The sequence below is a fragment of the Phyllobates terribilis genome, unplaced genomic scaffold, assembly GCF_046119375.1.
Source record: "Phyllobates terribilis strain yellow unplaced genomic scaffold, ASM4611937v1 Scaffold_1__5_contigs__length_1240528914, whole genome shotgun sequence".
NCBI lineage: Eukaryota > Metazoa > Chordata > Amphibia > Anura > Dendrobatidae > Phyllobates > Phyllobates terribilis.
In genome coordinates this window covers 141,831,052-141,858,145 of record NW_027362761.1, presented here as the reverse complement: position 1 = coordinate 141,858,145, position 27,094 = coordinate 141,831,052, and the positions used below count along the sequence as shown (strand labels likewise).

At 40.5% G+C, this 27,094-nt stretch overlaps 1 protein-coding gene across 9 annotated transcripts in view; it reads right to left on the bottom strand.

Moving 5' to 3' along the window:
* Positions 1 to 27,094, bottom strand: part of NFIB (nuclear factor I B) — a 542,788-nt gene that overhangs the window by 32,779 nt on the left and 482,915 nt on the right. For all 9 annotated transcript variants that reach the window (XM_073667928.1, XM_073668004.1, XM_073667974.1 and 6 more), the window contains 4 exons: positions 18,018 to 18,146; positions 14,371 to 14,549; positions 4,097 to 4,235; positions 2,183 to 2,265 (listed from right to left, as the gene is read on the bottom strand). In XM_073667928.1, coding sequence (XP_073524029.1) covers positions 2,183 to 2,265; positions 4,097 to 4,235; positions 14,371 to 14,549; positions 18,018 to 18,146 — 530 coding nt within the window. The remainder of the gene's footprint in view (positions 1 to 2,182; positions 2,266 to 4,096; positions 4,236 to 14,370; positions 14,550 to 18,017; positions 18,147 to 27,094) is intronic.

The following is a 27,094-nucleotide window of genomic DNA, read 5'->3' as shown; positions in this document are numbered from 1 at the left end:
GCTGTGCTAAAATGCTGTCTGGCTATAAGGATTATACTCTTATAATATGCTGATATAAATGAAGAAATAAAGCAATACACAGACACATTCAATACCTCAGATTGAAGTTTAAGCTTAATTCCCAATAAGGACCATGGTAAATCTATCTGCTGTCATTGTAAGAAGGTTCTCGGCAATCGAGACCTACGCTTGTCTGTTAGAAACATAAATGTACTATTTTACTTTAGGACCATTGTCTTCAGTGGGCTGCTTATCTTCTTAGATGCTCTTGACTACTGAAAGTAAGTTACACTTCCACAAACAACCCATCAGGTTTGCTACTGTTGGATTGTAAGAATTGTCAGACGAAATGACATAAAATTATTTCTGCTGTCAGTATAGACTGCATTAACTACTGCATAAAAGAACATCCTAAATGAGTCTATCGCCCTTCACTACCATCTACTTTGTAAGTCCTTGAAATAACAGGACACGTATCAAAGTAGGACTACATTCAGTCTGCTGTTGTGTATGTGCCCAAGAAAAAGGTTTACCCATTACTCTTTATAAGGAAGGCCTCGCATGTCCACATTTCACAGTCCGTGATCGCACCACAATTACCTGGACTCACAAAACTAACAGCCTCATAGGCATACATGAAGGTGATAGTTCAGGTCAGGAGACATATAACTTGTCTGGACGCAGTGGCTCCTGTGTAAGTACTGGGAAATGCTTAATGTGAATGTATTTTTTTTATAGAATCAGCTTGTGTGACATTTTTTGGCCTGGGTGTGTAGAAAAGTGTTATTAAAGGGGATTTCACTACTTGGAAATTTAAGTGCATTCACAGGAGATGTCTCATCAACGATTGGGACCTACACCTATGTGGAGATCCAGGGTCCTCTGACCTCTGCTATGTCCAAGCAGAGAATTAATTAAGAGGTAACTGTGCATTTGTTTTTGCATTTGGCAGGGGTCGGGGGTCCCTCATTCGTAACATACTTAAATAAAGAAAACAAACCGAGCTTCCTGGTGATGATACCACTATGATAGACCAAAGAAAAATGGTACAATAAAATGCCCGGCAATTCCAGAGGTCAAGACTCCCATTAGAGGAAAAATCGGGAAGCCTAAAAGGACCATTGTCGGGAAGAACTGTGGAGGCTCACAGGGAAACCATGGGGAGGCACTAATAAGAGCTGCTCTTGTAACAAACCTGAATCCACAGGAGTCGCAAATCCCATGGACAGGAACGTGAATTAACATTAAATATCAATCATAAAATAGAAGTAGGTCTAAAAGGTGTGACCCACATATACCAGACAGTTTTTCCATCAATTGATAATTTGGGAATACCGTTTTAGGGTCTTGCTATAGGCAGGTATACAGTTTCTACTACACTGTGTTCTGACAGCTTAGACCAGTTGTAGATTGTAGATTGACATAATTTTGTTAACTAGGTTCCCTCACATACATATAAAACTTCCTATACATGTACACAAAGTGTCTCACAAAGTGCTTTGTTAGTTTTTAACTGTTCCTACAACCATAAACCTATGTATATATTGCTCTATGTAGTTCCTAGTAATGTTGGACAGGTAAGAAAGCTAATGTAATTTAAAACAAAAAGGGTTTAACACAAAAAAACAAAAACAGAACTTCAACACTTTTGCATTGTGGCAACTAAAGACAAAAATATATTCAATGCAAAATCATCAGTCCAAGTCCTAACTAACAATGAGTGATGAAGTAATTTGTCTAGCAGAGGAGTGACTGGCCACAGGCATTTTACATGCTATGTTTTTGTGTTTGTTTTGTTTTTGTTTTTTTAAATAAAAAGACATATCATACGTTGTAAAGTGGAACATCTCGGGGACCTGTTTGAGAGTCTTGTGATTGGACTGAAGTGTATATAAAATTATGTTATTGGCAAAAACAGAGATAAACAGGCATACGTTCTGTGTGCCTTTGGCTAAGCTCACTGCATTCCATAATGTATGTTTGCTACGTGTCTTAAGGGACACTTTTTTGTGACACGGACACTTCCAATTAAATGTGTTGATATTTAACATGCCCGGTCATGATCAGGGAACAGTAGGATTTTGCTTTAATCCAAGCGATTATGAGTGGTAGCATGCATGCTTTTATGACACTATGCCCAAGCATTTTAGAATCATTACACCTGATGTAATAAGCAGCCCACCTGTTGCTGGTGTAGGAAGGCTGGATCTCTAGGGCTTAGTCCCACATATCGGTTGGCTTGTGATGTGCCAGAGGCTGTGTAGGCTAGAAAGAGAGAAAATGGAGACAATGAAAATACAACTAAGTTCACAGACATAATACTTAAAGTGCAACCGTCATTTCAGGTGACTTCAGAACAGACTATTTGTGAACATCGGAAATAACACTATTCCTGACCATTATATGACTTTTTGCAGTAGCCCGCTCTGCAGGCTTCATCTCTTGTCAGCTCAGCTCAGCTCCAGAAAGGATGAAGACTATGTGCAGCCAGAGAAAAGGAGATTCCACTCCCCTATCTTCTGTCGCATAAACAGCAGCAGAATTGAGGAAATTATACAGGAGTATTGAGCAGTGTAGCTGTGGATCCAGCACAAGGGTGATACAGTACAACACTTACTAGAAGCAGCAGTAGCATATCAGATTCTCTCTGCTCCTTTGGCCCCCTGACCTCACCACAGACAAGGATTGTCAGCAGTTTTGACTTGATCTCTCAGGCAAAAAGACCATCTGTCTCTGAAGAAGAATTTAACCAGTAGTGAAGTGGCTCATAATTGGAGAAAATTCCATTTTATTCTAATAGTATATAGTAGAAAGATTATCATCACTTCCTTAGATAGTAGATGGAACAGTTGTCACCAGTGCGCAATATTGCTCCATTAACATAGGAAGCTTTGGGATTCCCAGCAATCATACATTTATCATCCATCTGTGGAAAGGTGATATATGATATTTATGGGATAATCCCTTTAACGTCTACATAGGGCTCACAATGGTGATTTGTACTCTGGCATGTGACATCTTTTAGTTGCTTCGTAAGAAGGCTATGGTCTATAGTATAAGACTAAAAGTGTCACATACGACTTGCCAAGTTTAAGAAAATAAAAAAAAAATATCTGAAAGCTGGATAATCTCAGAGATGACATCATTTAACTTTAAATTCTCCTGCTGGCTGTTTAATCTTTTAAATGCTGTTAAAAAAGAATTCTAAGAAATAGTAAGAATACATAGTCACCTCTGCTTTTATTTATTTATTTTTAAATGTCCAGTATTTTCACTAATATCATCCACATCCTTTTTACAATTTTATCACAAATATGCATTTCTAGAACAAACATTATTAGAGCGCTGTTATCACTTTATTATGCACAGTCACACAGTTACAGGTGCCTATTAAAAAGTAACAATATGGGAATCGTGTTAATTCCATGTAATCAGTTGTTTGTCATACTTTTATTTATTACGCCTTTCCCCAAGTTTCTATCCTCCAGCATCCTTCAGTTAGGAGAGATTAGCCAATCTCTTGGCTTTGTTATTACCAAATAATTATTTGGTCACCCTGATATACATTGCATAATGTAACCATTAGACAATTATGACTTTCAGCCTCCGTTCACATGATGCAATTTTTGGTCCAAATGTTGTTGATGAAAAATAACTGGAAGCACTGGTAGACCAATGTTATTCAATTAGGCTGTTCAGATGACTGTTTTTTTCCACATTGTTATTTATTTATATAGCGCCATTGATTCCATGGTGCTGTACATTAAAAGGGGTTACATACCAAATACAGATATCACTTATAGTAAACAAACTAACAATGATAGACTGGTACAGAGGGACGAGTTCACGCGTTCAGTATTTGGTCAGTATTTTCCATCAGTATCTGTAAGCCAAAACCAGGAGTGGGTGATAAATACAGAAGTGGTGACGTGTTTCTATTCTATCCTGATTTTGGCTAACAGATACTGATGCAAAATACTGACCAAATACTGAACGTGTGAACTTGGCCTTTCAGACATGTTAATCCATGAAGCAAACTCCAAGAGTATTCTATTAAACTGCAATATTACACTAGTAGTGGTTAAACTTAGATCACCTTCAGTGGATGTAGTGATGGGCTTTGTGTCCGTCATGGTTAGTGTCACAGGTCTCACTGCACCGTGATGAGGTGATGGCGCTAACACAGGAGTGAAGTGGCCAGGCACCTTTCCTACAACTTGCCCACTGCTGTTAGGCTGTGGAGAAATAAAAATGTTAAAATAGCACAGTTATTCATCAACTTACAATTCCTATGCTCAAAGCCAAAATAAAAACTAAGTGTTGCTACACCTATTTCACAATGTTATTTTCATGGGATACAGCAATGTAAGCAATCCAGAAACTTTACAACATACTTTACAGCAGAACTTGAGATTTTTTTCCTGAGGTTTACTTGGAGTCATTAAAAGTGCTTAGTTTTTGCACTTAGAGGGAGTGGGACTTTGGCACTCATCTTAAAAAACAAAAAACATATAAAAACCTTGAATAATTTGTGGAAAAAAAAAGGTTTTGTTTCACGGCGTTCCCACTAACAAAGCTATAGTCTTCCTCTGAAAACACCTAGTTTACAATCCTTTCGAATTGATGCACAGAGGCATAGAAATTCTAATGAAATATGTTATATAACAAGTGAACTCAAGTGGGATTGAAGAGGCAAACAGAAACCTGAAAGCAACAGAAGGAAAGTTGTATCCATACACACTGTCAGCCAGACCAGCAGCAGTAGCTAATGTGTCTATTGAAGCTGTCACACAAGACAAAACAATAGAAAAGACTCTATAACGAGCTACATAGAATTTCATCACAATGGAGTCATTGAACACACACAGAAATCACTACAAGCATTTAAAGGAAATTGTGTTTGTGAAACAGGCAAAGAGCAGTCGAAGAGATGCATCCTTGTGCCTACAGTCTGTATTTATACTGCGCTTTTTCTCCAGCTTACAGTCAGCTCTCAAGGGTACTCAATATGGGCATATAGTGCAAAGAGTGACCTATGTATCCAACAGGAGACTACAATTTTAAGGAAAAGCAGCTCCAGTTAGATGCTAATGTGCTGACACAGATTACCTGGTCAGGAAAAAGGTCAGTATGGATGGAACTGCTGTGCTGTGGTTTATCTTCAGCTTGTGTAAATATATAATGTGATGATAAATATTATTTCGGCTATTTCTTTAATATTTGGACTGGGATTTTTCAATAAAACATGAGTCTAAAAGAAAACAAATACATCTTTATTGGGATCAGGCATCAGAAAGAGGATCATATGTTATGCCACGTTTCAGGAACTATGGAAGGCTGAGAATATATTTTTACAAGTAAAAACAGCCAGTGTGCACAGATTCATTATCAGTTACTGACACAGCGCTTTCCACTTCTGGACTGCTGTCATGTGGCAATGGCTGTCGGACTTTAGCTCGGACTCAGGTGTTAAACTGCAGCAAAAAGCTTTCCAACAAAGGCATCTGGCAGTTTGGCAAGCTTTGGAGCCAGTTGTGATCACAGCTTTGGGGCTGCCTTGGGGTACGCCATTTGCCTTGGAAGCTAATCAAGTCTGTAATCATTGTTTTGGCCATGACAACCTTTTCTTTTTCAATGCTAAAAATAATTCATGTGCTATCTGTCTATAATTTGTCTGCAAATATAGAAAAATTGCCAACGTACAAGTCAAGCAATTCAAACATTTCCTTACTCTTGAGCCACTGCCATTTGTTCTACATATAATGCTGGAGAAATCCTAACTTATCAGAAACACAGAATTTAATTACTAAATTAATAGTCAATATAACCCTTCTACCTGGCATAAAACAAGACTTTGTATTAGGACTTGTGTACCAAACAGCACTTTTACAATTTAAAAGCCTTTCGTCAACATGTGTTAATATGTATTTTTTATTGTAAACTTGCTATACATTTTGCCCAGTGCTAGATATGTCCCCATGGAATTAGATTGGTCTATTTTCCACTAGTTGCATGGAGAGGAGTACAATAGGCTGAGGCTCCAAAATGTTCTGGTGATATTGGTGTAAGATTGCTATTGTATAAACCTTGCCCCAAAATGTCTGGATATGATGCCATTATTACAACCTGCAGTAACCACCGCTCCATGACCTCCTCTACCCTCACCTACTGTATCCCCACCCATCCCTTGTAGACTGTGAGCCCTCCATGGTCCTCGCTCCTCCTGTAATAGTCGCCATTGCGTTTTTATTCAAGATCATTGTAATTGAATGTATACCCCTTTTTCCCATGTAAAGCGCCATGGAATAAATGGCGCTATAATAATAAATAATATAAATAATTATTACATGTGTACTTTGAACTATAATTGTATTATTATTTTGATAATCTAAGATGTGTTGCTAGAATTGTAATAACTTTGGTAATATAAAAATGCTAATGTGATATCCATGTCTAGATCTACTCACCATACATTGTCCCCAGTACTTTCAGACAGCAATTATCTCAGGTTTGCATAAGCTGCTCTACCAAGGATGACCAATCCAGGAAGCTACTAAACTACAGGAAGAGGTATTTCTGAAAACAAATTAGTAAGGGGGTGTTGCACCTCGAGTCAGGTGGTCTTTCAGTACTGGGTGGTTCCTACACTGCATAGCTAAGTTGTGCTTACCTCTCAATGACTATTAAGCAAAAAAAGTAACTGAATGAGCCAACAAGGAATACAATAAAGCAATACGTTGGAAAGTTTGCATCGAATGACAGGGTTATGGTGAACGACACTAAGCTAATTATACCAACTCTATTGCTATAATAGACACTGTGCACCTAGTAAAAATCCACAAGTTAGAAGGCGTGTGAGCATTAAACAGAGAAATTACATTCATATACAGCGTCTCTGTAAAGAAGTATATAAGTAGTTATATGTCATTTTAGCTAATCTAGAACCCTACTAATGCTCTTCTCCATGATCCGTGGAGCACAGAATTGGTTTACCACGCAACGGTTTTACTTAACCTACAGAAAGAAAATTGTCAACTTTGTTTCTTGACTTACACCAATATAAGCTTAATAGCACTAAACTCATTTTTCTCCTACATAGTCGATTGAATGGCATAGCTGTTTCTCGATAATCAGTGCAGCGGTAATGTAATTATACCACAAAATTACTGTAGGGACTACAAGTCAGCTCAGTTGCTTGTCCTAACAACCTAAATGAGAGTATTACGGAGCGTGGCTTGGGACGAACAGTTCATTCTAGGTAAAAGCTGGCATGGTATCTGTTCTTTCCATCTGTAGTGCTCTTAAACCGAACCCTTTCACAGATGCAGATATTTCCGTATAGGAAGGCCGCACATTCTGCCCAGATTATATTATATTACACATATTGTTTTCTTTCTTAAAAGATCATGTTTCCTTAGAAGAAGTGTTTTTTTTGTGGAAAAATTTGTGGTATATGCATAATATTAATTTATTTAGCTTTTGGCCAATTAATTTATTCTGTCTTTCTTTATAACAAGAAAATAAAATATCTACTGTATAGAAACAGACAATGTGAACTGAGGTCTAAGATGGCAGACATACAAGAAACAGAGGCATGTTCACACTAGCAAAAAAGAAGCAAGACAAAAATATATCTCATACCCTACCATAATTATATATAAATGTAAAGCAAAATTGCATAATAAATATAGGGTACTTAGTGAACTATTTTTGATCAAAAAAAGTATACAAGCCGTCCCACCAGCGGCAAGGTGACCCTAAATTGGGACGGTACCTATACTGCCTATATTAAAAACCTTACTGTATATCAAAGTTGAAGTAATGCATATAAAAGGGTAGACAAATAGGACCGGGTCTATTTTTGATCAAAAATAGTTCACTAAGTACCCTATATTTATTATGCAATTTTGCTTTACATTTATATATAATTATGGTAGGGTATGAGATATATTTTTGTCTTGCTTCTTTTTTGCTAGTGTGAACATGCCTCTGTTTCTTGTATGTCTGCCATCTTAGACCTCAGTTCACATTGTCTGGTTTTTTGACTTGTTTGCATTCTGTGCAATTTAAGGGTGTGGCATGCCCTTTGTTGAGCTGATTGGTATATATGTAGCTTACCACGGGCCTGGGTGGTCTGGAGTTGGGACCCGGTCCTATTTGTCTACCCTTTTATATGCATTACTTCAACTTTGATATACAGTAAGGTTTTTAATATAGGCAGTATAGGTACCGTCCCAATTTAGGGTCACCTTGCCGCTGGTGGGACGGCTTGTATACTTTTTTTGATCAAAAATAGTTCACTAAGTACCCTATATTTATTATGCAATTTTGCTTTACATTTATATATAATTATGGTAGGGTATGAGATATATTTTTGTCTTGCTTCTTTTTTGCTAGTGTGAACATGCCTCTGTTTCTTGTATGTTTGCCTGTATAGAAACAGTAGATACAAGATCATTACAGTCAATTCAACTAGACGTTTTAGCTCCTGTCAATTTTTTAATATTCTTCTTTCGTAAAAGCCTTAATATCTTCTTGTATATGCAATATTGCAATGGCTAGTAAACACTTGGGATTGGGGAGTTCTGTTAACATGCTATGCACATAAATCTGTTCTGCTGACACAAGGCTACAATATATTACTCTGGGCCTTGAAGCCAAACAAACCACATTGCACAGCATGTCTCATCTGATCCTGGGAGACTTTTTACAGCTGTTGGCTCACTTTGCAGCAGATGCTTTGCTTTCTGACCTTTTTGCAGCACTATCTTCTTTATAACATCATGTACGTAGCATGCCAGGTTTGCCATACTGCCAGCACATATTGCATCCCTGCTGTTGCCGCCTGCAGTCCCCCAGACGTATTGATCATTGAACGAATGAAACTGTCCACATTTAGGGTGCATTCTGAAAATACTTTTGAATATCTGGTAAACTAAATGCATCTTTTATGTCTATGGATGTCATGGCATGGAAATTATTACGGCCACCATCAGCATGAAATTGTGCATGCTTGGTTTAGATGGAATTAGATCATAAGCCCCACGGTGAAGTTTTACTGTATACAACAGTGGATGAAATAGTAGTTCATTTAGCAAGTGATATCTTATTACATGTCAGTCAGTCTGCTTTAGCAAATGTGAATTTAACTAATAGAAGGCAAGAATGGAAAGCTTATTTATGGAGACCAAGGAATGGTAAGAAGAGTGAGTGTTCTTCACATAGTGAGGACATGTGAAGTAATGTTTTAATGCACACCCCTCCATGTGTTATTGCTATACAACTCCCTTGTCTAAACATTTCATCCACAATGATGGCCGTGTGCAAGCTACAGTGTAACAGTGTTTACTTAGGTGTAAACAGGACAAGTTAAGGTGGTTGTATGGAGTTCATGAGAGACACATAAAAATATTCATGTACAAACTACATAATCATTGGCCCTGCTGTACATAGACAAGCAAGTTAAAATAAACTCATACTAAATACAAAATAATTTTATCAGTTTCCAATGCAGCAATAGATTTGATGTGTCCCTTGTAAGGCCTTTGCTCTGTCACAATATTGTTGGTATTCGCGATTCAACCTTTTCTGCACCTTAGGGGTGTGCCGGCTCTCATTGAAGGCACCCAACTATATGTGGAGACCTCTTTTAATTGCCTTGAACAAAAGTCTCCATACATAGTTAGGTCTTTTTAATAAGAGCCGATACTCTTCTCGAGCTACATCTAGGCATCTCATTCACCAAACATTTTCTGCTTTTATATGAAATGCCAGGGGTAGGTTTCCATCAGGCTAAGGCTATGTGTGGGCACGGAGTTCAGTGTATATGGCTAAATTCCCCCTATAACATACCATATGTATAATGTGCCTATAGTCCAAAAGAAATTGGAATTTAGCATACTTTGAACTTAATACATTAGTATACATTTATTTATAAAACTAATACAGAAAACTTAATAGCAGTAATAGAAAGGTTTCAAAAATACATAATAATGCAACATAAAAATTACAATCTAAACACTATAAACAATGAAATGTATAGCGAACGGTACCAGCTGAAAGCGTTTCCGATCTAAAAAGGGCAACCGCTCACTTAAATTGGCAAGGAAAACCTGCTAGCCAGCCAGTATCTGAGCCACATATTTAAGGTGCAAATCTAAGTGACAAGGGATCTAACAGGGGACAGGGTGAGATAGACATATCTGTGACCAGGCCATGCTGTACGAGACTGAAAAAAAATCTCCTTGAAGTAATTATTTTTCAATTCATGTTTTAACCCTACTGACCACCAATATGACTTAAAACTGACCTGAGAAGTAAGTGAATAGCATCCCCCCCACGGGTGAAAATGCAGCAGCTGTCAGTTGTACACTATAGCCGACATCCTGCTCCATCACTCACGATTGGTGTTGGCACCGACCATTGCTGTTTAACCCCTTAGATGCTGCTGTGAATAGTGACTACAGCATCTAGATGGTTAATAGAGTGTGGGTGCTCCCTCTTTAACCCCATCGGCACCCTGAGATCATGATTGTGTGGTCCTGATGCCTGTCATGGCAATTCACAGCCAAATAACGGCCTTAGAGACTGCCGGATATAGTGGCCTGTTTTAGAAGTTCGCAACATTTAGGCTGTAAAAATAACATTTTTCTTTCCTGTCATGCCACTTTGCATTAATTTCTGGAACACACCTGAAGGGTTAATAAACTACCTGAAAGCAGTTTAGATTTGAAAAAATTTGCCTGGTCACTAATGGGTTAAACTGGGATATAATAAGGCTGGATGAGAGTCTGAGGTCATCGAGTTAATGAACATCATGATTGGGTTTGTGATGGAGAGAAAAGCAGAGATGTATGATGGGGAAGAAATAATAAAGAGGTTGTCCACTACTTGTACATTGATGACCTATCCTCGGGATAGGTCATCAATGTCTGATTATCCAGGGTCCGACACCAGGCACCCACACTGATCAGCTGTTATCGATGGGGGTGGTGGCCGCCGTCTGAAAGCACTTACTTGTGGAGTTGGCCATTACTTGTGGCTGGGGCTTTGGTACTGCACATCCAACTCCTATTCAAATCAATAGGAGGTGGATGTGTAGTACCCTGCCGCGGCCACTACAAGTAGACGGCCAGCTCCGCAAGCAAGTGCTTTCAGCGGCCAGCTGCCGCCACCGACACCGTTAGTAGCTGATAGATCATCAATGTAAAAGTAGTGGACAACCTATTTAAAAGGTTTTCACACCAGTAAAAATTTTAATCTAGTTCTACCAAGAGTCAAGTAATGTGCAACTGAAGAAGATGTTAGTATAAACACTAAACAAAAAGATCCACCTAGTTTCTGCATTAATTATGGATTGATGTTGAGCAAGTACCACTAATACTCATTAGTAGAGAAACCTTCTGGCCTGGATTATTGTTCATAGTGGTGAAGTAGAGACAGATATTATTTTTTTTCGTTAAAGATGTTGTCTGGTCTTCTGAAAAAAGTATGCAATCACTTCAACAGGCGTCTACAGAATTCACCGGTATTGCCAGCGAGAGCAGGTGGTCACATACCTGTGATTCTGGTGACAATCTGACTAGACTTGCATCTAATTGGCAAATCGCATACTTGTGGTCACGTGACCACCCACTTTCAAATACCAGTGAATGAGAAGACCGGACATCACTGTAAGGCCACAGCCCCACTATCAGTATTTGTTCAGTATTCGATCAGGAGTGGGAGGCAAAACCAGGAGTGGGTGATAAATGCAGAATTGGTGACTTGTCTCTATTATACCTTTTCTCTGATTGTTCCTCACCAGGTTTTGGCTCCCACTCCTGAGAAAAAATACTGACGGAATACTGACCGAATACTGATAGTGGGGCCGTGGCCTTAAGGTAATAGTTTTATGCAATGTACTGAACACACATTATTTGTTAATGGAACATGCTGCACATTGCTGACTGAAGATCTGCTTACACATGCAAGTTATTAGCTGTAGAGAACTTTCTGATGCTAAAACTTGGTGGATAATCTAGTCATATCTTTTCCACAATTTCAAATATGATGCTAACCGAAAGAATGGCCACCGGTGTGACTCTTCTAAGCTGTCCTGTCAGCTGTAATTGTACAAACTTTATTCCTTGCATGGTTTTGTCTTTGTGGTTGTTAACAGTGACCCCCTAAGCGTTTCATTGTGACTATCCCCTGTGTTGACAGATATATTCCATGTTTTTTAGAATGTGAGTCTTTCCTCGGCTGAAAAGTATTCCCTTGCATTTTTGAAAGGCTGTAATGGTCTTTCATTCATAGCTGTTGTGTAACAAAAATTTTTGGGCACATAACTGATCGGAGTTGGATATGCACAACTAATCGGCTATGCACAACTGAACAACCTTTTCCATCTTTAGGAGCATTGCTAACCTTTCTGAGACTGTGTAAATGGCACTAAATATATTAAAACTGACCTTGGTACATCTTCATAAAATCTTTGCGTGACCTACACGACTAACGATAACATTGTTCTATCCAAAAAATCACTGTACATGAAAAAAAAAACTACACACAAACCCTGAATTGAATCCATGCCCAAATACATACTTTGAATAACCAAAACATTAGAAAACAAAAAGTCTTAAGGGAAAAATGTTGATTTCATAAGTATTTTTGTTTCAAAATAGAGACATCTTCAGCCATCTGTGTATTCACAGAATGGAGATATTGTGTAAATCGCAAATCAATACCAACATACAACTGAATGCGCACAGCATATGGACAACTGCTAGCTTGAACCAGTACTAATTTTTGAAACGTCATTCATTGTTCATCCATTTTACATATAAGCATTTATAGAACATTTCCTGAAAACACTGCTCAGTTTCAATGTAGATAAAATATCTAAGTACTCAGCAAATACCGTAACTTTTTGACAAGGTGGTTTGAGGAGCAAACATTTAAAGAATAATAAAAATAAATAAATACCCATCATCCTTTACCATACAGCTTCTTCTCTGCCACTGTCAGGTCCCCTTCAGGTCTCTACTCCAAGCTGCAGCAATAACATTTAATCACAAGTATATGTGACTGCTGCGGCTAATCACTGGCTACAGCAGTAATTCCCTACAGCCTTTGATTGGCTGAAACAGTCATATGTTCTGGTGAAGGTACAACATAAAGGGAATCTGTCACCATATTTTTGTTATGTAATCTCAGAGCAGCAAGAATTAGGGATAGAGACCCTGATTCCAGCGATGTGTCACTAACTGGGCTGCATGCTGTCATTCTGATAAAATCCCTCTGCTGCAGATCTAGCAGTTCTCTAAATGCAGAGTCCTGTATAACCCCGTCCACACCACTGACTGGCAGCTTTCTGTGTACAATGTATATTGACATCAAGCCGCTAATCAGTAGTGGAGGTGCGTGGTTACGCAGAGAAGGAAGACTACATGGCGTGAGACAACTAGCGCAGTAGTTATAATCTCTTGCTGGTAAAATACTGATTTTATTGAATCATCAAGAAGCAGCACAGTTAGTGACATTGGTGGAATCAGGGTCTCTGCCTCTATATTGTGCTGCTCTCAGATTTCATACCTGCTGACAGATTACCTTTAAGTAAGTAGACACTGATGGGAGACCAGGCAGCAGCAGAGGATTGATGAGGTAAGTATTGCTTTTATTTTCTTCAGCCTATCAAAGAATTATGAAAACAGGTTTACTCTCAACCCTAGGTCACATAGCTGTACTGAACCAAACTTAGATTCTACGTGTGGTTCAGAGAAATGACATGAACAGATCTCATGTCTCCTAGGCTAAGTTCACATGTCCAGGAATCATCCCTTTGAAATGGATCCAGCAGCAATCAGTTATCTTAGCAAGACAAAAAATGTGCAGACACTTTTATGTCTGGCTAAGGACAAAAAACAAGAGAACTAGATCCTTTTTTTTTACATTGAAGCCTATGGAAATCGAATCTGTTAGCCATCCGTCTTTCTTCCAATTTTAATGGTTACGTTTTATTCTTTTGCTGGATCCGTTTCAAACAGATGATCACTGGAATGTGAACATAGCCTTACACTGCATGCTGCCAGGCAGTTTATGAGAGGAGGCTGAGCTCAGAGTTGGGTCAATTGAATAATGTACTTGTAACTTATATTTGCTCAATCAACATTTAGTAAGCATGTATATGCAGTGGATCTAGAGAAAAAATGCAAATATGGAAAATTAATAACTTATTTGGACAGCAAGAACTTCTTTAGTTGAATGATCAGCTCTTTTAAACCAACAATATACTTCAGGTAGTATTATGCTTTTAGCAATTATTCTATGTAAATCACTGATTGCATTAAATAAAAAAATGTAGCATCCACTATTAGAAATTTTAATTACCTGGCTTGTTTGTGGGCTGGACGGGTCATAAGAAGGAACATAGTTCTTCAGGGCATCCTGAGGGTTCAGGTGTGGAGGATATCGAATTGTTGGATGAGAAAAGTATGAACTTGGGGCTGGAGGGAGAATAGCTTGGGTTGCAAATGGCAGAGGGGATGGTGAAGTCCTTGTTGAGATGACTATCAACACAGAAGAAAAAGTTGATGGTAAGTTAACATTTTGTTTCGTGTCTATTACGCTGTGAGAGTCTGACCCACCTGAACTTATGAAAACACTCTCCCAAACACTGGTAATTCATCTTCTAAAACATGTACTAGATTATTTTCCCGGCTGCGCTAGCAATTCAAATGAAGCCCAAATACCAGACATCCCCTGAGAGCTAACAGCCCAAGTTTCCCAGATCAAGCTGCTCAAAGTCTTGTTTAGCTTTCAGGAATTACACCATTCTCTGATTTAGCACTGACTGAAATAAAAGTATTATTCCCAGAAAGAAAACATTTTTCACTGGTTAAGTATTTTCTCCAGAGTCTTGAAAGATAACAAAAGCCACATTTTTGTGTTCCTTAACATCACATTGGGAAATAAGTCTTCATCAGCTCCTAATGACTTCTGGCTGCAATGGACCACTACATACCTGTAAGACTATTGTAAAATGAGCCATCAGTTTTATTTAAGAGCATGCAAGGATGTGCAGAAATAACTTACACCCTAAAACTATATTTGACAATGAATGCTTTTCTAGACCTCCTAGAATGCCAGTACTGACATTCTGGGGAAAAAAAAGCTTTCCATTACCAAAAGGACTTAGGGTAATAGTAAAAATAACAGTCTATTTTCATTTTATAGACAGGTCAACTATTTTTTCTGGTACATCAATATTTAGTTCAATTATTTTCTATAAAGAGATGAGGATTTTTGGGCAAATTGTATTTTATTAGAAGAGAATCAATATAGGAAAGAATGAAACAAATCGCATCCTAATCAAACAAAACAATTGTCTTTGATCCTCTGCTCCGTATAAGTTGCGTTGCTTGAAAACAATGGTTTCCATATTGAAGTTGCACTTTGTCAATGGCTACATCTAAGGGCCTGATAACGGGTAGCTGCCACTCAGCAGTAGGTCCTGCGTCTGTGACACTCAGCCATCAGATGATCACTACTAACAGGAAGCTTTGCCTATGCCCTGCTGCTGGAATCTGCATTCCTGCCCTTTTACATGCGGACTCAAATATGAATCGTCAATTCTCCTGTATTCGTACCATGGGGAAGTAGCATGGGGAAGTAGCATGATACTCTATGGTTTTACACATTGGAAATGGCATACTGGGAAAAATGAGCATAAAAGGTGAAGAAAACACTGCATGTGCTGTGTATGATATTTTACTTTCTACACTTTTCAGATTTTGGCTGCAAATAGCCAGCATACCTTTTATGTAAGGTGGTATGTCTTATGTGCTGGTGGCTGCATATATGTGGATCTCTGCATTTATCTGTGTGAGGCCTCATTCAGAAGTGCATTTTTCATGTAAGTATTCTATCAGTGTTTTTCACTATTCTAGTCTATGTGGCTGTTCACATGCCCGTGTTTTTTTTGTAAACCTAGTGGTCTATGGTCCGTGAAAAATCACTGACAGCACACATTGCCATCTGCGTGCTGTTAGTTTTTAACATTGTAATGACTAGGAGCAGCTTTGTAATTTTTTTTATAAGAATATGAAGAAATTGCTGATGAAACACTGATGGTAAAACGTGACACACTGGAAAAACATTGATGAAACTCAGATCCAAAACACTGATGACATTCAGTCTGTTTTTTTTGTGTATGAGAAAAATCCCAGGCGTCTCAGAGCTCATGCAGATGTCCGAGCAAATGGGTACAAGCACGGACTGCTAATGCACGGACTGCTAATGCACGGACTGGCCGTGGGTCTGCTGTCCCGAGTGTGACAGCTTCATAGAAATATAAGAAGCTGTGACGCTCAGGTCTGGACAGCCATGACAAGTCCGTACATTGCGCTCCAAGACTGATCTGAAATCCACAGTTGTCTGCATAAGCCCTTAGACAGAGTTATAATAATTGTCCAGCATGCTTAGGACCCGTATTTGTCTGACATTTAAACCAAAAAACACAATTCCTGATTAATACAGACGCTAAGACTAGTCATCTATCTATCACACCTGCTGTATTCCAAAATCATCTTATAAATAAAGGATTTCAAGGATTTCAAGAACTGTAGGGGTTCTTATGTGAACTGAGCAATGCCCTTGGCAGGTTGTAGAGATAATCACTGAGCACAGGTGAACGCCCCAAGTTACAAGTGAATGTGATATCCCTTGTTTAGCCAAAATTCTATTTGGCTCCAAGCCTTGAAAGGAAAATGCAGTTAACTTAATGAAGTAAACTGAGCAAAGATATTCCCAAACTCATTAAACAGAAACATATGTGTAACTTAATTTCACCCACTGTACCTGAAATAACTCCAGTTAATGTAAGGCATGCTGTACTGACCTCAAAAAGTCACTGAATTTCACTTTTACTACATTTTAGCTTTTTGCTCTTAGCAAGTAAGCAGTGTCTGTCTGTCCGATCTTAAAATATCTAGCTAGAAGGGCACATTCAGACAACCATGCCTACTTCTGTGACACACAAAATGGATCAGAATAGGACACGCACTGAGTGTAATGGAACAGACATATGGATCAGATTAAAAAACAGATGTGTGAATGGTCCCATTAAACTATATGTGTCCATGTGCTGACAGTTTTCTAAAACAGACAGCATACGGATAAGAAATATCCTCATTGTACTTACATGTGAATAATAGTATTAATGGAATGAAATAGAACACAACCGATTTCATGTAAATAAGCAGCTACTGAACTATACACAACAATCTGGTCCTTTTAATGCTGTCCATACATTTTGGATGTAAATTTCCTATTTATGAAGCATGAATAAAAGAGTATGTGCTCACTGACAGTCATTTATGGGGGACCACTTTGTGTCAGCAGATCTGTAGCATTTGATAGATCTTTGAGTTTACAAAATGACTTGTGATATTTTGTAAATGTGAAATGCTACATACAGGCGATGCACTGTCAAGTCGCATAAGCCGCCAGCTGGAAGTACTTACTTGTGGAGCTGGCCATCTGCTTGTAGTGGCCGGGGCTTGGTACTGCACATCCGCCTCCAATTCAAATCAATAGGCGGATGTGTAGTACCCTGAGGCGGCCACTACAAGTAGACGGAGCAGCTCCGTAAGTAAGTACTTCCAGTGGCCAACACCGAAAACAGCTGATTGGCGGGGGTGCCGGGTGTAGGACCCCAGCCGATCAGACATTGATGACCTATCCTAAGATAGGCCATCAATGTAAAAGTAGTGGACAACCTCTTTAAGTGTGAAACAAGCACCAAGATAATAAGTGACAGCAGTATTCCCAGATCAAAATTCTCACATAAGTTTTGCTCCCTGCAAAAGAAACACTGCTGTTTATGAGTTCTCTCCTGCTTCACATCCAAGTCTTAACAATAACGCTTACAGGCTATGCTGCCTTCAGTACTTCAGGATTATTCATTACGAGCTTTTCTAGACACACACAGAGAACGGGAAGGGAAACTAGACTACATGACAGTATTATGTCCTTACCACTATGTCCTACTCCTGGAATCCCCGGATGATGATGCTGGGGAAAAGTGCTGAGTCTTGAAGAATCCTGTGGAGATGTTGGACTAAACAATGGCTTTTCAGGCTTCTTCATTGTTGGGGAGGACATATCTGTTTAAAGTAATACAACGAGGTGTCAGGATTCAAGCAGGTAAGGGGAGCGCATCAGTCATGATCAGATTTACTGTGTTTGCATTGTTATGGCTAAGATCAATCTTGAAGAATTCATTCTCAAGCCCTCCCTATCCCTATTATACCATCATATATCCTCATCAATTCTATGTACATTCACTACTAGTCAGGGCTATGTGCCTTTCTTAGTTTAGTTATCAGACTTCAATGTGACAGGCAGACGAACAAGCACAAATGACTGGCCTAGAGACGAGGACTTCAATAACAGTTTGCTTGTCTTCAGCCTATTAAACCAAAATCACATTCCTTTCATACCAGACAGGCATATCATTGGCGTAATTCATGTATCCATTAGTTCTCGGATACTGATTTGCACTACATATTCTGCAGCACCATGCAATATTTTCAGCCAAGAACTCTTCCTTAACAACAATATGGTACTTTTTATTAAACTTTTACTAAAGCATGTTTTCTTAGTATAGACAATAGAATAATGTGATTTAAGCAGTTACCTTCAGTCACAGAACATAAGAAGTGAAAGTACCAATATAAAATAAGCACATATTCCATACAAAGTGTGACAGACATTTACATGTACAGAAAAGAAGAGATAAAGCAAACAGACAAGTCACGTAATGATATGCATAGTGGCTCGGAGTCACAATTGGTCTTGCTGCAAGGCACTTAAACATACAAAGCCCTCATGCAAGGATTGTAGCAGTTATAAAGACCATACATAATGAAGTCTTTGTATTTAGCACTGTCTGAATTCCCATCAGGTCTTGAGTTCTGCCAACTGCCCATCAAAGTAGTCGGTTCTCATCAGCTGGCACGTTGCTCAGACTAGTCTCTGATATAAAGGAGAGCTCTCTGTAAGGGCACCTTATGGATATTCAATCCATTGGAAGTGTACAGTGCTTACATAAAGCATGAACAGACTTGTCCGATATTTGCCACACAATACTGGAAAATTGTGCAAAAATTGTTCAGTTTGATGTGAGGTTTGAGAGCAAAGTGCCACAATGTCCATCTAGAAATCTGTTAACATCATATTTGAGAACAACTTTGGTGTATACGCCTGAAAAAGGAAAATGTCCAGTCACGTACTGTACAGTGACTATAGGTATTCTCAAGTTTGAACGTTATCCTTCCCACTCCCGAAAGTTATCGTTCCCAATAACTTCACGGTCGCTTAATGTCCAACCACTGAGACTTCCACGGATCCCAAGAACTGGAGCCCTGTGCTAATGGAGTGGAGGTCGATCATGCACACTGGCGCTGCATTCATACTTATGGGGGTCCTGAAGACCAGCCAAGTGCAGTGCTTGGCTACGTTGGCTGTCACCCTGTGAAGCTGTAGTGCGCATGATCAACTGTCTGTAATGATCTATTTTTATTCTGACCATGATAGATTTAAAATAGAGGTTTGATGAAGCCAATCAGCACCATACAATAGCGGTATTTGAGATTTATACAGGAACGAGTATCGGTTTTAATATAGGAGTATTTACAGTAAACATCCTTTAGTCAACAGTGAACTGCTTAAAAGCCAATGTGGCAAACAGTGAAAGTTTAAGCAAATATTTGCAGTAAGAGCTGTCAAACTTCTCTTGGTGTGTTGTCTACTGTGTGAAAACATCCAGTCACTATTGTCTGCAGAAATGGACAAGTGTACTAATGGCCTATATACATTGCTGCTGAATACCATATTGTGCCTGTCTTGGTTAGTCACAAGACTGGCAGTAACTGAATACATCTACAAGGCACAATTGCTCCATTCTGCTGCTTACAGACCTTCACAAAAGACAGAATATATACAAGGTTACATTTCATCCTTTAAGAAGGAGAAAGATGTCACAATTAACTTGTGGATGAACAAGCAGCGCTGTACTACGTGCAAGCTAGAAGAAAAGCACGTAATCACGCACCAGGTCTGCCTCTGCCTACACAGAAAACACAGGACAAGCCTTCCGCTTCCTATTGTTTAGGATTTCTTCTTGAAAGAGAGGATCCTGAAGCTGGAATTAGTATTTCATAGTAGGGTTCTGCACTATTCCATTTGCTTGGTGACATGTACTAACAAACACTTGGGAGGAAACCACAACTGGGGACACACATTTTCATTGTACTGTGGATACGCAGCTTGTTTAGGTCTGCTGCTAAGCTCTAATAAATGTGTGCCTGCGAGATTAAGTAATGCTATATTTGATTTACAGCAAATCTGTCATCACTGCATTAGAAAACGAGATGTCTAAATTAAAGCTAGTTAGTTGGTGCTACCGACTGACCCACCTACACAATACTCTGAAAATCAGTAGAGAGGGACATATGGATTAGCTTTGCGTATTTAGAGGGAAAGTGTCACTAGGTTTTTGACATCTCATTTGACAGGAGCATAATGTAGAGACAGAGACCCTAACTCCAGCGATGTGTTACTTACTGGGCTGCTTGCTGTAATTTTTATAAAATCACTGTTTTGTCAGCAGGAGATTATCACTAGAAGACTAGTAACCCTGTTGTCATGTAGTCCTCCATATTCTTAAGCTTTGCCAAACACCACCACTGATTGGCAGTTCTTTATACACTATGCATAGACAGAAAGCAGCCAATCAGTGCTGTGGGCGGGTTATACACAGCTCAGCATTCATAGAACTGCTAAATCTGCAACAAGCAGCCCAGTAAGCCATACATTGCTGTAATCAGGGTCTCTGCCACTAAATAATGCTGCTAGCAGATGGGCTAGCTAAACATAGTGAGTGATATCCCTTTTTTCCACCCTTATCCCTATGAGGATAGGTGATAAATGTTTGATAACTGGTGGTCCCAAAACGCGTCCCATTGATCACAAGAATTATTGCTATGAAAACTACAGTAATCACAAAAGAACCCTGGCAGACACCACCATTAATTTATGAGTAGTGTTGAGCGATACCTTCCGATATCAGGAAATATCGTATCGGATTGGATCGGGCCGATACCCAAAAAGTATCGGATATCGCCGATTCCGATACCGGAAACCAATGCAAGTCAATGGGACACAAATATCGGAATGAAAATAAACCCTTTCTTTCCTTGTAGGTTAATTCTACATGAAGTAAAACAACTAAGAATAATGTAGAATGACATGAAAAGCCGGCAATTCATCAGCGGCATTCACCGGTACCCGACAATTTACAACAGAAAGAATAGAGCTTCACACATAGATTAGATAGATAGAAACATGTCAGTCACATATATATGAAGTACAGTGACAGTGTTGCTTACTGTACTTGTCATTTAGTGTAAAGGATTTATTAAAAAAAATATTAGTGTTTTCGTGCACCGTCTCTTTAAAAAAGCCGGCCGGCAATTCAGCATCTGTACCCGACAATTTATAACAGACAGAATAGAGCTTCACACATAGATTAGATAGATAGAAACATGTCAGTCACATATATAAGAAGTACAGTGACAGTGTTGCTTACAGAACTTGTCATTTAGTGTAAAGGATTTATTTAAAAAAATAATAGTGTTTTCATGCACCGTCTCTTTAAGAAAGCCGGCCGGCAATTCAGCATCTGTACCCGACAATTTAGAATAGAAGGAATAGAGAATCACACATAGATTAGATAGATAGAAACATGTCAGTCACATATATATGAAGTACAGTGACAGTGTTGATTACTGTACTTGTCATTTAGTGTTAAAATAAAGGATTTATTTAAAAAAAAATTGGCGTGGGGTTCCCCTTAATTTTAGGCTCTAGCGGAGGTTAAGCAGACAGCTGGGGCAAATGTTTGAAGCCTGGGAAGGGGGTAATACCCACGGAGCTTCCCAGGCTACTAATATCAGCCCCCAGCTGAATACCTAGCCTTTACTAGCTATTAAAATGGGGGACCCCCCCAAAAAAATGACGTGGGGTCCCCCCTAATTTAATAGCTAGCACAGGCTAGGCAGACAGCTGGGGGCTGATATTAATAGCCCAGGAAGGGTGCCATGAATATTGGCCCCCTCCCAGGCTAGAAACACCAGCCGTCAGCCGCCCCAGAAATGGCGCATCCATAGGATGCGCCAATTCTGGCACTTAGCCTCGCTCTTCCACGCTGCCCTGGTGCGGTGGCAGGGGGTAATAGGGTTGGGGTTGATGTCAGCTTATAATGCCAGCTGACATCAAGCCCAGGTTAGTAATGGAGAGGCGTCTATAAGACACCCCCATTACTAACCCCATAGTCAAAGTTAAAAGAAAACACAAACACCCAGAGTAAAGTCCTTTAATTGAAATAAAGACACAATTCTTTATTGTTCTAAATTAAACCATACTTACCATCACGCCCATTCCAGCTGAAGCCAACGATCTCCTGCAATAAAAGAAAAATAATAAAGCAACCTCATCCTTACCTTTCGATGGTTCCCAGGACAGCTCCAGCTCTGCTACATCGAGATGACAGGCTGGACCGCAGCAGAAAGCTGCCATCCAGCCTGTCATCCCGCAGACACTGAGAAGCGCAGGCATGCTTGCGCTCCTCAGTGTCTCTCTGTGACGTCATCCAGATGAGCCGAGTTCATGTCCAATGAACTCAGCTCACCTCATGCACGTCACTGACAGCGTGGGAAAATTCTCCTGCACTCAGCGCTTCAGCGTGAGAATTCTCCCACGCTGTCAGTGACATACATGAGGTGAGGTCATGTCCAATGAACTCAGCTCACCTCATGCACGTCACTGACAGCGTGGGAAAATTCTCACGCTGAAGTGCTGAGTGCAGGAGAATTTTCCCACGCTGTCAGTGACGTACATGAAGTGAGCGGAGTTCATTGGACATGACCTCGGCTCATCTGGATGCCGTCACAGCCAGACACTGAGGAGTGGAAGTATGCCTGCGCTTCTCAGTGTCTGCGGGATGACAGGATGGATGGCAGCGTTCTGCTGCGGTCCAGCCTGTCATCTCGATGTAGCAGAGCTGAAGCTGTCGTGGGAGCCATGGAAAGGTAAGGATGAGGTTGCTTTATTATTTTACTTTTATTGCAGGAGATCGTTGGCTTCAGCTGGAATGGGCGTGGTGGTATGGTTTAATTTAGAACAATAAAGAATTGTGTGTTTATTTCAATTAAAGGACTTTTTTCTGGGTGTTGTGTTTTTTTAAATACTTTACTAGAAATTCATGGTGGTCATGTCTAATATTGGCGTGACCCCATGAATTTTGGGCTTAGGGCCAGCTGATAATGCCAAGCTGGCCTTAACCCCTTTATTACCCAGTGAGCCACCGCACCAGGGCCCTGGATGAGTTGGGTACAGCGCCAGAAGATGGCGCTTCTATGAACGCGCCATTTTCTGGGGCGGCTGCGGACTGCAATTTGCAGCGGGGGTGGCCCAGAAAGCTTGGGTCTCCCTGCGCTGCGGATTCCAGCCCCCAGCTGCCTAGTTGTATCTGGCTGGGCACAAAAATAGGGCGAAGCCCCACGCATTTTTTTTTTAAATTATTTCATGAAATTCATGGAATAATTAAGAAAAAAAGGGCTTCCCTATATTGTTGTGTCCAACCAGGTACAAATAGGCAGCTGGTGGTTGGGGGCAGCCCATTCCTGCCTGCTGTACCTGGCTGGACACAAATATAGTGCGAAGCCCCACGTCAATTTTTTTTTAATTATTTCATGAAATAATTTTTTTAAAAAAGGGCTTCCCTATATTGTTGTGTCCGGCCAGGTACAAATAGGCAGCTGGTGGTTGGGGGCAGCCTGTTCCTGCCTGCTGTACCTGGCTGGACACAAATATAGGGCGAAGCCCCACGTCAATTTTTTTTAAAATAAGTCCTTTATTTTAACACTAAATGACATTTGAGGAGTTAATAAAGATGCAGTCCCTAAATTATTATTTATTTTTTAATTAATTTTTCCCAAAACTTTTGACGTGGGCTTCGCCATATTTTTGTATGCCAGCCAGGTACAGCATCCAGCTTCTATGAACGCGCCATTTTCCGGGGTGGCTGCGCACTGCAATTTTCAGCGGGGGGAGGGGGGGGGGCAGAAAGCTTGGGCCTCCCTGCGCTGCAGATTCCATCCCCCAGCTGCCTAGTTGTACCTGGCTGGACACAAAAATAGGGAGAAGCTTCACGTATTTTTTTTTTTTAATTATTTCATGAAATTCATGAAATAATTAAGAAAAAAAGGGCTTCCCTATATTGTTGTGTCCAACCAGGTACAAATAGGCAGCTGGTGGTTGGGGGCAGCCCGTTCCTGCCTGCTGTACCTGGCTGGACACAAATATAGTGCGAAGCCCCACGTCAATTTTTTTTAAATCATTTCAGGAAATTCATGAAATAATTTAAAAAAATTGATGTGGGGCTTCGCCCTATATTTGTGTCCAGTCAGGTACAGCAGGCAGGAACGGGCTGCCCCCAACCACCAGCAGCCTATTTGTACCTAGCCGGACACAACAATATAGGGAAGCCCTTTTTTTCTGAATTATTCCATGAATTTCATGAATTTAAAAAAAAAAAAACGTGGAGCTTCGCCCTATTTTTGTGTCCAGCCAGGTACAACTAGGCAGCTGGGGGCTGGAATCTGCAGCGCAGGGAGGCCCAAGCTTTCTGGGCCCCACCCGCTGCAAATTGCAGTCCGCAGCCGCCCCGGAAAATGGCGCGTTCATAGAAGCGCCATCTTCTGGCGCTGTACCCAACTCATCCAGGGCCCTGATGCGGTGGCTCACTGGGTAATAAAGGGGTTAAGGCCAGCTTGGCATTATCAGCTGGCCCTAAGCCCGAAATTCATGGGGTCACGCCAATATTAGACATGACCACCATGAATTTCTAGTAAAGTATTTAAAAAAAACACAAACACCCAGAAAAAAGTCCTTTAATTGAAATAAACACACAATTCTTTATTGTTCTAAATTAAACCATACTTACCATCACGCCCATTCCAGCTGAAGCCAACGATCTCCTGCAATAAAAGAAAAATAATAAAGCAACCTCATCCTTACCTTTCCATGGCTCCCACGACGGCTCCAGCTCTGCTACATCGAGATGACAGGCTGGACCGCAGCAGAACGCTGCCATCCAGCCTGTCATCCCGCAGACACTGAGAAGCGCAGGCATACTTCCACTCCTCAGTGTCTGGCTGTGACGGCATCCAGATGAGCCGACAATGAACTCGGCTCACCTCATGTACGTCACTGACAGCGTGGGAGAATTCTCCTGCACTCAGCGCTTCAGCGTGAGAATTTTCCCACGCTGTCAGTGACGTGCATGAGGTGAGGTCATGTCCCATGAACTCGGCGCACCTCATGCACGTCACTGACAGCGTGGGAGAATTCTCACGCTGAAGCGCTGAGTGCAGGAGAATTTTCCCACGCTGTCAGTGACGTGCATGAGGTGAGCTGAGTTCATTGGACATGACCTCGGCTCATCTGGATGACGTCACAGAAAGACACTGAGGAGCGCAAGCATGCCTGCGCTTCTCAGTGTCCGCGGGATGACAGGCTGGATGGCAGCGTTCTGCTGCGGTCCAGCCTGTCATCTCGATGTAGCAGAGCTGAAGCTGTCCTGGGAACCATGGAAAGGTAAGGATGAGGTTGCTTTATTATTTTACTTTTATTGCAGGAGATCGTTGGCTTCAGCTGGAATGGGTGTGGCGGTAAGTATGGTTTAATTTAGAACAATAAAGAATTGTGTCTTTATTTCAATTAAAGGACTTTTTTCTGGGTGTTTGTGTTTTTTTTAAATACTTTACTAGAAATTCATGGCGGTCATGTCTAATATTGGCGTGACCCCATGAATTTCGGGCTTAGGGCCAGCTGATAATGCCAAGCTGGCCTTAACCCCTTTATTACCCAGTGAGCCACCGCACCAGGGCCCTGGATGAGTTGGGTACAGCGCCAGAAGATGGCGCTTCTATGAACGCGCCATTTTCCGGGGCGGCTGCGGACTGCAATTTGCAGCGGGTGGGACCCAGAAAGCTTGGGTCTCCCTGCGCTGCAGATTCCAGCCCCCAGCTGCCTAGTTGTACCTGGCTGGACACAAAAATAGGGCGAAGCGCCACACATTTTTTTTTTTAATTATTTCATGAAATTCATGGAATAATTAAGAAAAAAAGGGCTTCCCTATATTGTTGTGTCCGGCTAGGTACAAATAGGCAGCTGGTGGTTGGGGGCAGCCCGTTCCTGCCTGCTGTACCTGGCTGGACACAATTATAGGGCGAAGCCCCACATAATTTTTTTTTAATTATTTCATGAATTTCCTGAAATAATTAAAAAAAAATTGACGTGGGGCTTCACACTATATTTGTGTCCAGCCAGGTACAGCAGGCAGGAACGGGCTGCCCCCAACCACCAGCTGCCTATTTGTACCTAGCCGGACACAACAATATAGGGAAGCCCTTTTTTTCTTAATTATTCCATGAATTTCATGAAATAATTAAAAAAAAAAAAACGTGGAGCTTCTCCCTATTTTTGTGTCCAGCCAGGTACAACTAGGCAGCTGGGGGATGGAATCTGCAGCGCAGGGAGGCCCAAGCTTTTTGCCCTCCCCCCCCCCCGCTGAAAATTGCAGTCCGCGGCCGCCCCGGAAAATGGCGCGTTCATAGAAGCTGGATGCTGTACCTGGCTGGCATACAAAAATATGGCGAAGCCCACGTCAAAAGTTTTGGGAAAAATTTATTAAAAAATAAATAATAATTTAGGGACTGCATCTTTATTAAGTCCTCAAATGTCATTTAGTGTTAAAATAAAGGATTTATTTAAAAAAAAAATGGCGTGGGATCCCCCATAATTTTAGTCTCTAGCGGAGGTTAAGCAGACGGCTGGGGCAGATGTTTGAAGCCTGGGAAGGGGGTAAAACCCACGGAGCTTCCCAGGCTACTAATATCAGCCCCCAGCTGAATACCTAGCCTTTACTAGCTATTAAAATGGGGGACCCCCCAAAAAAAAATGACGTGGGGTCCCCTCTATTTTAATA